At 42.0% G+C, this 12,850-nt stretch overlaps 1 protein-coding gene across 1 annotated transcript in view; it reads right to left on the bottom strand.

The window, feature by feature from the left end:
- Positions 1-12,850, bottom strand: part of LOC113025072 (polypeptide N-acetylgalactosaminyltransferase 18-like) — a 181,076-nt gene that overhangs the window by 13,186 nt on the left and 155,040 nt on the right. The window contains exon 10 of the mRNA XM_026172462.2: positions 3,702-3,866. Within this exon, the coding sequence (XP_026028247.1) occupies positions 3,702-3,866 (165 nt within the window). The remainder of the gene's footprint in view (positions 1-3,701; positions 3,867-12,850) is intronic.

The following is a 12,850-nucleotide window of genomic DNA, read 5'->3' as shown; positions in this document are numbered from 1 at the left end:
TCTTTCACAGGTTTGGATTAAACAGTACGACTCTGCACTAAAGATGCACCACGATCTAAATTAGTGAGCGCCAGACAGAAAACACTAATCAAGACAACTATGTTTGTTAGTACATATTTTCAGCCCTGTGTTCACTTCTCAGTTTGGATGGATACAGTTTACGATGGCTGATTCTAAGAACGACTCTCTCGATGTCTCCGCTTTCATCTGAACGCGATCAAGCCTCGCTCAGGAAGCTCTCAGAGCGGCCCGCCCGCCCGCCTGATGAAACGCTCTGGTGTTGCTCTTCTACTGTGCAGTCAGCCTAAAGAACGTTGGCCAGCAGCTCAGCTTTTGCCAAATGAAACTTTTTACTGGGTTAGCCTAAGGTAAATGGTGCCCATAAAGGGACAAATAAAAGCAGAGCAACAAAATAAAAAGCTGATGTAAGAAAATTCACCCTTATCACAAAACACTGGCTGCTGTCGGACATAAGTTTTTGATTTTCTTCCAGACCTTCTTGCTCTGTTTCACTGTATTGATGGCTGCTGCCTTGGGGTTAAGCTCAGTTCAATATTGTAAAAGATCTACTTATCAATAATTCACAAATACTGACTGGCCGCTTCACATGAATTGCTGCCTCCCTCCGTCTCTGCTTCGCTTCATCGCCTCGCTTCTTTCCAGCATTGCCACAAGCCTCTGCCGTTCTTTCCTTTTATTTTCTCGCCCCGCCTCGTCTCTTTCTTTCATCTCTTTTCTTCATTTTGCACTTGTTCACTTGTGAGATTCTCTGTATACCTCCTCTTGCTCACTCTTTGTCTAAACATGTACTTCTGAGCAGGGGAGACTTCACAAACCAGAGCCCTTTGTCAGCTGCACAATCTACACTCTTTAAGCTTTTCCTGCAACAACACTGTCAATTTCAGAGACCAAAAATACATAACAAATGCATATAAACGTGTATCTGTGCTGCTCTGATGCTGACTAAGTGTCAGCAGCCTCTTTGCTAATAAAAACATCCTGAAACCACAGCTGTTAGTTCACTTTGAAAGCTAATGGGCATTAGTGTCTACCCTGAGGCGAGAACAACAGTGTGGTTTCTAACATGAAAATGAAAATGATGTGAAACACATGGTGGGATAATCCAAGCTTGAGCTTAGGTTGCTAGCATGAGCTGATAAGCATAAATCATGATGGGCACCTTCTTCAGTAACTTGCACATGTTGCTCATGTTTTTCTAATTACTTTTTTAAAAACAACTAAAACATGCATGTGTTATGGCTCGAAGCTAAAGCTGCAATAAAATAATATTTCTAACAAGTAGCTTTCTGACTACGTGTCATGGGACAAATCTTTGATCAAACTTTGAGGCTACCTCAATAGAGATTTTTTTTGTTTTAAGTGTTTTCAGTGCTTTGATTTTTCAGACACAATCAATCTATTATTAATCTGACTCCCAGCTGTAGCACAAGGCTATCGTTCTGTTATTAGAATTACTGCATCTCAGTTTCATGAATTTAGTCCAGTTGGTTTAGATCCATGTCTGTCCAGACTTTACTTTTGGATGTAAAATGGTGTTATGTATCATTTTGTCCTATCAGATGCGTTAAATTTGGTCACTTTATGAATGACTTCTGGAGTTATGAGAAGAGAAACACACATCTCATGCTTTATCCAGAGACTGTATACAAAAGATGGACATACCAGGTTTGTGAATATTTTGAAGCTTCAAAGTTTCATTACAATCAGATTACTCCTTTTAGAAAGTAAATAGAAATAGAAAGGCAGCTCATCAGGTAAAGCTTGCTAACTTCACAGCATATTATATCAATAAACTATATGAGTGCAATCCACAGACACAGATATATTAGTATTAAGTAAATTTAAAATCAGCAGCAAAATCACAACAACTGTTGTCTCAGGGCACTTTATATCGTAAGGTAAAGACCCTACAGAGAAAACAGAGAAACCCCAACAATCATATGACCCCCTATAAGCAAGTGATCTGGCGACAGCAGGAAGGAAAAACTCCCTTTTAATAGGAAGAAATCTCCAGCAGAACCAGGCTCAGGGAGGGGCGGGGCCATCTGCCGTGGTTGATTGGGGCGAGTAAAGCCTGAAAAGTAGAATTTTACTCATCAAAACTGAAGCTCAAACTACTTGGACACATCGAAACATCCAGTTATGAGCTTCTGATTAGCTCATAAAGAGGAAATTTAACCATAAAGGCTGAAATGGTTTAGAAACCAGGATGATGTGACCGAGGCCACCAGAAGAACTGCAGGATTTAAAACGTGGTGCTTGGTGTTTTCTGACAATGACTACTGATCCAGTGTAATTACATATACATTACTTATTGTTTTTCAGTGTAAAATCTCCATAAGAAATGACAATAGAATAATTTCTCTATTTGGAGCAAATAAGGAGAAGGAAGTTACTTTTTAAGGATAACTGGAAAGCTCTTTTCTCTTCTGCAAATTTGTTTGTACAAGAAATGTATAACTTTATGCAATTCAACTTTGTGGGACTGAGAATTATTATAGTTGCAAATATATTATCGACTCTTAATGAGGCCATTACTGGTGCAAATCCATATCCAGTTCATCACTGGTAAACAAATGAGTGCATTACTGCTAATGGAAAGAGGATCAGACGATGTAACAGTTGTTGTTACGCTAACTTTTAACTCTTTTTTTCAGTGAGATGGAAAATCTGGCCTGAAAAACGTGATCAGCTGGTGAAGTGAACGTTTAAGGTTTCGCCCTCTCCGTCTCTTCTGAAGTTTTTATACTTCCTAACATTTCTGGGGACCTTATTTGACTTCCCCACCATACTTTTTATGAAGAAATCCAAGTTCTCTTTTGAAACCCCCCCCCCCCCCCCCCACGGGGTTGTGCCTAATGGGCTTCATCTCTTTGACTTCTGACTTAAGTTGGGAGTGAGAGTTCTGAATCTGGCCGATGCTAATTAGGGGCTGATTCCCCTGCCAGAGTGCCTGGTAGTAAAACTACAGATAGTCAGGAAACTGGATGGTGAGGTGGTACTGTGCCTTTCAGAAGACTGGATGAGAATCGAGGAAAGGACGGGTCTGAATGATGGATAAATACGCCCCACCTTCAGTCTGATGTTTGGGATGAAAACAGTCCACGTACACACAGACGAAGCTTACAAATGCACACACAGACCAGATGCCAACGGCGTGAATGCGGTAGTGTCTTCTTTTTACTAATTATCCAGCTCCTTCTACTTATCTGTCACATTTTAAGACAACATTAAAAGTGTGAAGATAAAAATAAAAGAGGCTTGTTAAAAGTCAGAAATTGTGGATGTGTGAAAGCTCATTATGCAACGGAAGTAGATGTGCTTTTAAAATCGCACAGAATAGAGGAAAAATGATCCGTGCTCTAACAAAACCAGGACGGGTGCTTCTAAAGTGCCGGAGACAAAGTGGAGAGGAAGAAGCACGAATCTCACTCAATTATTGAATAAAAAAGAAAGAGCATAGGATCCGCAGAGATTTGGTCCAGCAGACAAAAAGCAGCAGGAAGTTACAGCAACATACAGAATATCAAAAAAGCAAAGGAAGGAGATCAAAGCCTGGAAACATTCAGAGGATGCCCCTGAAACGGGCAGAACGCGTGCACATCTGGGGTTTGTTACAACCACGTAGTGTTCGTTTGGCTGCAGTCGGCCATCTTTGTTTATACGTGCTCAAAGCTCACCTGAGTGAACGTCCAGGTGAGCTTCATGTGCTTAGTAGTGCCGTAGCTGCACTCCAGAAGCCTGGGTTTGCTGTTCACGTCAACCAGACACTTGTTGTCGTCGTCGTCGATCGTCGGGCTCAGCACTCCCAGGTGAAGCTGCTGGGAGCTGGTGTAGTACACGTTCTGCTGGGAAACAGAGGCGTGCAGTGATGAGGCAAAACATCCGTAGGAGCTTCAGAGTAACAGTCATGGCAATACTAGACTACAGTGTAATAAAACGTTTGACAAATCAAGACAGACCAGCTGAACAGTATAAAAGTTGTCTGTATCTTTAAGGTGTATTGAAAGTGCAGCGCACTGGAGACCGACATCATTAGTTATTTAGGTTTTTTCTTATTTTTTTTTGGCCTTTAGAAGTCTCAAATACTCATAAGAATGTATGCATCATATATGATAGGCAGGTGTTAAGGGGTTAAGCTCATATTCTTTCGAATGGCCACCAGGGGGCGACACCTGTGTTTGCATAAAGACTTCTGCTCTTACAGAATTCTGTGGAAAAACCTGAAAACGTGACCTCAACACATTTTTGTTATTTGGGCTGAGTACATTCATTAGGAATAGAAGTTAAGTTGGAATATGTTCCCTTTTTAAATAATTAATAATCAAGTCAAGTGGCTTTATTGTCATTCCCATCATGTGCAGTGGTACAGTACACAGTGCAGCGAGACAACGTTCCTCCAAGAGGAACAGACAATCGAGGTCGGCCATATCTGGATATTTTGTTTTTGATGTACTATGTTTACTGTACTCCACTTCTTCTGTTGAAAATTAAAAACAAAACAGACAATCGACACAGGACCACATCAAGTGCAAGTGTGCAGAACTTTGCAAAAATTGCAAAAAAGCAAAACAAAGACAGTTCAACACCAGCCAGAACAGAACGACACAGACACAAGGCAGTGCAATAGAAAAGTGCAACAATGACAGTGGGCTGTGCAAAAGACTGAGCGTTGTGATAATAATGAGGTCCAGTCAGCTTCTAAATAAAACAGCTGGTAGAAACGTCCTGCAAAGAGACGGTTTTTACTTCGAGGCCTTTTTCACTATTACTTTAACAAAGAAGTTAAATCCATACTTCATCAGAGTATTTTTAACACAAACATCAGTATTTCTACATAAGTGATGACTGTGTGTGATTTTCCCATCATTCACTTTTGTCTGCTCACTCCTGTAGCTTGTGTTTGGTCCCAGTTGGGATGTAAGTTTTTCCATTTCTAATATGTACCAAGCAGGGGGAAATCATAGTGATAAATAATGTAATATAGTATTTGTTATCATGCTATAAAACTGGATTTAATCATTTCATTGCAATTCTTGTTTTTCTGTAGACAACAGAAAAACAAGAATAGATCCCCGATGACCCGATGGTTCTGTTTTTTTTAGTAAATTGCATCTTGGGCATAAATATGTTTTTCTTGATCAACAGAGCTCTGTCCTCTCTGTGAAATAAACTGAACCAGGACAGCAGATATACCTCAGTTTTATAACGAAGCAGCTCTGCTGTAGCCTGTATTCACTGAGGGTTTCTGTTATTAGAGGTTAGCTGCAGGGAGGACTGTAAGTAGGCTAATTTCTGAATACTAAGTGTTTTTTTTTACTCTCACCTGCAACATTTTCCATGTCTTTTAACAACATTTTCACTTTTACTGCTGTGAAAAATAAACAAGCCACCTGTAACTGAACTAATTAGGAAGAAAACAGAAAGGAGAGAGGGGGAAATATTTAGTGGAAGGTAGGAGAAGAGAGGTCAGGGGATGATATTAGGTGCCAGTTGAATACTAGCTCAGGAAGTTTTCTTTCCCTTTCCAGGTATGCAATAGCATGAGGACATGGTAATGAATGCAATAGTTGGTCCAGTTCTGAAGCCCACAAAATGTCTAGTGAGGTAAATCAAACACAAACCTTAAGTAGGTTGAAAATTCAAACCGTGTAGCGAGGCATGCATCCCAGAAAAAGATGAGACAAAGAATCACAGACAACTTGACATGAGTAAAGCAAATGAGAAGGATCAAGGTCGACACGAAATCCAAACAAGCGGAAAAAGTTGAGATCAAGGAGCCGTGGAATAGCAGGCACAGAGGCGGCACTGCTGAGAACAAACGGATACACCGGCTGAGCGCTCCGACTCACAGTGTATGTGTTTCCACAGGAGTGTGTGAGAGCTCAGAGGAGGTAATTGATGAGAATGATGACCGCCTTACAGGAACAGGACATTTCTAGATAGGAGCCATTATCACACTGTGAACCAGCCACAGGGCTTTTAAGCTGCTGTTTAAAAACTCCCCGAGACAGACAATGGCACACACTGATGTGTGCGTGCATGTGCTGCGAGCATGTCTGTGCTGCGGAGGGAAAGCTCGTTTTTTTTCTGTGCACGTGCACTAATAAGAGTGATTACATTTGCATCCGTCAATAGATTGATGCTCAGTCTCCAACGGTGGGGCCTTAATACTTTCTCCTGCCTGTCACAGCTATGGAAGAGCAGGAACAGAAGGATTAGCACGGTGCTTCTGTAGACACACAGCAGTCTCTCCTGACAGATGCACACAGTAACAAGCGTGGACAGGAGAAAGCTGGGGGATTATTTTTAGTCTTTAATGTTTACTTTCAGCAGATGAGATTTTAAGAAAGAAAATCATTTTGAATTCATTAAAAAACTGTTTGTGACAAACATCAAATATATAAAAATGAGGAGTGGAGAGGCAGCTGGTCCAGATGATGTAGCTGTGGAAGCATGGAGATATCTGGGAGACAGGGCGGGACTCTTTGATCAGATCGTTTGACACAATCAGAGAATAAGAGCTGCTTTGATGTAGGGTTTGGAGACACTGACAAAAAGACAGGAGGGGGCAGAGCTGACGATGTAAAGGTTTTCCTTGCGAGTGAGAAGGATGGACAGGATTAGAAATGAGTCCATGAGAGGGACAGCTTGAGCAGTTTGGGACGAGGGTTAGGGATTGAGAAGCAAGGCGAGATGGTTTGGATGTGCAGAGGAGGGAGAGTGGATATGTTGGTGAAAGGATGGTGAAGCTGGAGCTACCAGGAAGGAGGAAAAGAGGAAGACCTCAGAGATGATTCATGGATGCAGTCAGATATTATATTTTCAAGTGAAAAGGCCATCTATTGGTAACCAGAAGAATTATGACTCGTGCAAGAGCAGCATGACAGGTGGATGGCCATTTAAAGCCAGGTGATTTTTCTCAGACTGGTTTCTAACCACAAACGCCCTTTAGCCACTTTCCCTTATTAGAAATAAAAATAAATTTATTTCAACTGGAATAATGTTTTGTGCTTCCACTGTATATACTTTCAAGATTTAGGTTGAGGACAAAACCTTCTGCCTCCACTCAGCCCCGACCCTTAGTGAGGACTTCTTGTGACCAGGAACATGTTATGACTGCAATCAGATCATGCTAATCCTTAAATATATCATTGGGCCTCAAAAAATGTGTTCTTAGTCATGGTCTAAAGTGCGGACCGGCAAATTTTTCTTTGTTGCTGTTTTAATTTGAAGGACTTTAGGAATTGTGTAAAATTTGTGTTTTTCTAGGCACAGATGCGCTTCATTGTCATCCGCAGACACATGTACATAATTCATCCAGCAGACGCAGCCGGCTGGAGCTGAAGTTTGCATGTTACAGTATGTGTTTGGAAGCTCCATCTCTCGCCTCATTGCATATCTATTCAGGGGAGAATAGGAAGAAGCATAACAGAGCAGGGCACCAGGAAGGCGTGGTTTAAAGTATGACGACTTCTTTCTCACCAGTTCCTGTCTGGGGAAAAATGTGTCAACTCCTTCAAAGCCGTGTTCTGATTCAACTCGGTCATCACTGTGAGGAGGGGCTGTGAATTTGGGTAGCTAATTATTTTAATTGCTTCCATAAGCTGTATGTCAAAACCACTGACTGATGAGAAGTGGCCAAATCAGCGAACCAGACTACAGCGTCCCATCGTTTTAGAACAACAGCGTGCCCACACACTGAAAGCACCATCCATCTGTCTCTCTCTGTTTTTCCATCCTCGTGCAAGTCACTCATCGTCAGCTTGTGTCCATAAGGACTGACTCAGTGCTCAGCATTGGATGGGTGATTCACTGACAGGGGCTCTTCGTCTCCTCATTCTCCTAAAACAGCGAGGATTACCCGATCAGGTGAAACTTTTCTCTGTGCATGCCGACTCGTTCCCTAAGTTTCTCTGATATCACACAAACAGTTCATCTAAGCTGAGAAAGCTGCTCTGGGGCCTGTTCTTCGTACCTCTCTAAGTAGGTTAGCTGGATTAGATTGTTGACGATTTCGCGTGATCTTGGATCGTTCGGTTCCCCGAAACTCATCCGGGACTTGCTGTCATAGCAACAGAGCCGTAAGCGTAAACCTGCTCGGGAGCAGGCTTACTTTATGTAAACAGGATTAGATCGCGGCCACGCAGGTATGTCCGCTTCATTTATACGAAAGCAACAGCGATATTCCACCACTGTTTCACCATAAATAAATAACATCAATGTAACTGAAGATAATGCAGCACTTGATCCTTTTATTGATGTCACACAGATACATACAGGTCATTTCCTAAAAAAGGGAAATGAACTATTAACATTCTATTACATGTATGTGATTATTACAGATGTAATTCATATTTCAGAGTAGTAATTGCAAATCACTTCGTGTAATCAAGATGAGAGACCACGGCTATAAAAGCGAAGGTGGATTTGGGAAGTCTGTCGCAGCCATGTCCTGTCCGTATACGCGAGCAGCCCATTGCGGAAGGTGCAAGATTGATAAGGAGAGTCCTCAGAATTCAGCGTATATTGCGGGACAGACAGGATCCTTTAGCTCAGCGCGACAGTGTGCTCATTGAGAGATATCGATTTTCCCGTGAGGGTATTATTTACTTAACCAACTTGTTGACGAGGGGGTGCAGGACCACCACCTGTCTTTTTTTTGCTCTGCCCTTTTCTTGGTTGCTGTTATGAACAAACAAACAGAGTATTCCAGGGTCTCTTTCCAAGAGACGAAAAGCAATATAAGTGATAAATATTACCATTCTGTAGAATATTCTTATATTTCACTTTTACTTGTTCCCATGTTCTAGTGGGTCCTGTTGTGGCTCTAATGTGAAAGGGGATATAATATAACAATATAATATAATGTAATATAATATTGGATAATATAGTGTAATATAATAAATCTATGAATAAATAATAAAGTGACTGAATAGTGGTATTGTCATGCGCTTTGGGTGCCTTGAAAAGCGCTATATAAACCCACTCCATTATTATTGTTATTATTGAATTACTTACGAGTTTAATTTGTCAGCAACTTCCTGCCAGCCCTCTCTCCTTGCTTTTGCAGCCTTTGCAGTGTTCTCTTGCGTTTTAATTAAACTCTGAAACTCCTGAAATCCCTCAATCAAGAGTTCTTGCTCTGCTGCCGGAAAATACCGAGCGCGCCCCTTCGACATTTTCGCCGACCAATCAGAGGGTTGCCGATCAATGTTTCTACTATCGATGCGTAGCCCCTTTTACGACACCCAGTGATGGCACATTACTGCGTCCAGCTGTACTAATCGTCAACAACAGGTGTGTTCGGGGAACCGGATTAGCGAGCTCACGGTTAGCGCGATGGTTTGGTCTTGGATGTTTCATTTGATCTTGGATGTAGTGAGCGACGTACGAAAAACGGGCCCCTGTCCTCTGGTTTTGTTTTGTTTTTTTGGGATACGCGTGGAGTCGTCAGCTCATCGCTGCGCCGCTGCCAGAATGCGTCGCATGGCTGCTTTCACGGACAGCGCACACTGTGGTAGTGTAAACAGCTCTGCTCTCCTAACAGCTAAAATAGTTGTTTGCACCTGCTTCTGTTTATTTCTCTTTTTTTGCACAAACATTATTAATGTGTCAGAACTTTAAAGATATCGATGCTCATTCTGCAAATTAATGCTAATTGGTTGGTCAAGAACTTCTACCATGATGTAATCTGTTGATGGCACCAAATTTCATTAAAGCTGCAGTTAAATGACCTCAGAAATGTCTGTGAGTATGAGGATGGAGGTGATGCTATCAACGAGCTGCTGCTAGAAATTTTGAACCGCTGCTCATGTTCGTGTTTTTTTCTTTTCCCTTTCTTATCCTCATTCCTATCTATTCCTTTCTGTCATAATCCAAGCAGCCAGGAACACACAGGCACAAATGTAATCTTCAAAAAAATGGGTTTTATTATACCCCCCAAAAAGGACAAGATGATTACAAAAATTCAAAATAACTGCTAATTTACATCTGTAGTCTGAGGACAGGTCACATAAAACTTTCTGACAAGCAAAAATCCAACAGGAAGGAGTTAAAAGTAGGAGTGAAGATTTGGGTGCTGTATGGTGTCACATCTCCCCTTACAAAAATATATTTTACTATAAAAAACCCTAAACTTTCATCGATACATAGAAAACGCTGACATTGACGTTGTAATGCTTGAGCTACAGCACCATACAGCCCTATTCATCCTGGATTATCAGAGTCTAGATTAGTGGGTGTGACACAGACACGTACAAGATGTTTATATTTCTGCTGGATTTCATTCGTCTAACAAATAGAGAAGCTGTAACTCACAAATCTGTCTGATCCTGATTCAAAAGGCTGTGGGACTGATCTATTCCATCAGCTCTACGTTACGCCAACAACTTTTCTTTGTAGGTTTGTAATCGTTTTTGACTGAACTGCAAACTGTTGTGGAATAAAAAGCTCATTCAAACAAGCTCTACTTGTTGTTCCTAGAGTATTTAAAAGTAGAATGGGAGGCAGAGCCTTCAGTTTTCAGGCCCCTCTTCTGTGGAACCAGCTTCCAGTTTGGATTCAGGAGACAGACACTATCTCTACTTTCAAGATTAGGCTTCAAACTTTCCTTTTTGCTAAAGCATATAGTTAGGGCTGGACCAGGTGACCCTGAATCCTCCCTTAGTTATGCTGCAATAGACGTAGGCTGCCGGGGATTCCCATGATGCATTGGGTGTTTCTTCTCCTCTCTGCATTTAATCTCTGGCTCTCTTCAACAGTGTGTGTTTTGCCCTCTCTCCCCTCCCCGAGCCTGGTTTATTCCTGTCAAAAGGGAGTTTTTCTTCTCCACCGTTACCAAAGCGCTTGCTCACAGGTTGTCATTTAATAATGGAGTTCTCTCTGTATTAGAATAGAGTCTTTACCTTACAATAAAAAACACCTTGAGGTGACTGTTGTTGTGATTTGGTGCTCTATAACTAGAACAGGATTGAAACTTGAATTAAGCTTCTCTTGTCAGCTCCCCTCTGCACATGTTTGAGGAGGTGAACTCAGCGAGAGAGCAGGGAAACGATGTACAGCACTCAGAAAGTCTGAATCAATCAAGAAAAGTGCAACTGGCACATCTCTAGAATCATTACGCTGAAAAAAAAGCACTCACTTCTCTGTCCATTTCTTAATTGGTCGTCCAGAGATAACGACACAGACACAGCCTTAATGATACTGAGCAGGCAGAGCCACATAAGTGTGAAAGTGACTTTGCTTTATCTGAGACTCCTGGTGAGCTTATTACTGACAGTTAGGGATGTAGTTAGGCAGGCTAATCACTGGTGTTTCCCTCAGCCATCTGCTGCGGTGGTGGAGAGACGACGCAAACGCAACAGCTGCAAAGTTGTCTCAGAACATAATGAAGAGGTTTATCTGGATGAGTGGAGCAGAAGGAGGAAGAGGAGGGAGTTTAAGAGAGAGCGCAAACAATGAGGCTGACTCTAAACACTGGCTGTTTTTCTCTAAAGACACCTACGACGAAACATACTATATGCCCCTCCCCCCCCCCCCCCCCCCACACACACACACACACACACACACACGCACACACACACACACACACACGCACGCACGCACACACGCACGCACGCACGCACGCACGCACACGCACGCACGCACGTACGCACACACACGCACGTACGCACACACACGCACGCACACACACACACACACACACACTCTCTGAGCGCTCATTACGGTATCAGCACCGATCAGATTGATCCCACTTTTAATAGGCTTACAGTCATTTAAAAACAGATCAGTGATGAGAATCATTCCATATCTCCATTTCATAAACGCAGCTTTTTAATGACCCACAAAACAAACTTGTCTATATGCGACTTATTTTTGTTTTTTGTAAATAAAGAAAGTTACATATAGGAGGGCTGCATGTCTGGTCCACAGATACACGAACAAAGAAAACATGTTTTTACACATCGATTTGGGCAAAGGTTAAAAATGTTCTCAAGTCCAGTAATTGGGTTTCTCTGGCAGACAAACACCCACGTCCACATGCTATTAGCTGAGAGTTTTTAAAGTTTGGTAATTAGTTTGCGTTTCTTTGTGTTAAACAGACTCCCTGGTGAAATACCTCCATCTTAAATCTTTAACGCACAAACAACTTTCCACAAAATGATAAATCAGTGTCGCCTAAATCACAGTCTCGTTATAAAAGAAACGTGATGGCTGGAGGAAACAATTTCCTCCTTCCTCGGCTTCGATGTGTCCCACCACTTGGTTTCTCTTTGTAAATGTCTGTTTTTGCCTTATGGACACTTGCAAACATCAAGTTCTGCTCCAAGATTTCCTGCAGCTCGTTCATTTCCGCCTGGACACACAGCTCCAATATCCTGGTAGTATCACTGTGTGGATCCACAGAAACACACAGGAATGCCAGCACACAGTCATAATTTACACTTCTTTGTGGCGTGTAAACCACAGCTGTGATAACATATCCACAAAAGACGTCTTACTGGCAAAGTCCAAAAATAAGCACTCAATTGAGTGCCAGCTAGTTAGTACGTTCACACTGCAAGAAAGCGCCACACACACACACACACACACACACACACACACACACACACACACACACACACACACACACACACACACACACACACACACACACACACACATCGGGTAAACAGCCTCAAAGGTCTAATTTTCAGACTTCATTGATCCAGCCACAAACCAATCTTCTTAGCAAGGCTACACAATATTGAGGCTCACATCAGATTTCTATTACCTGCTTAATTTCCACTGCAATTTCTCGCTATTCTGTCGAAGGAATATTGTCATC

This window comes from Astatotilapia calliptera, chromosome 7, assembly GCF_964374335.1.
Source record: "Astatotilapia calliptera chromosome 7, fAstCal68.1, whole genome shotgun sequence".
NCBI lineage: Eukaryota > Metazoa > Chordata > Actinopteri > Cichliformes > Cichlidae > Astatotilapia > Astatotilapia calliptera.
The sequence above is the reverse complement of the archived record's forward strand: the minus strand, read 5'-3'. Positions and strand labels throughout refer to the sequence as shown.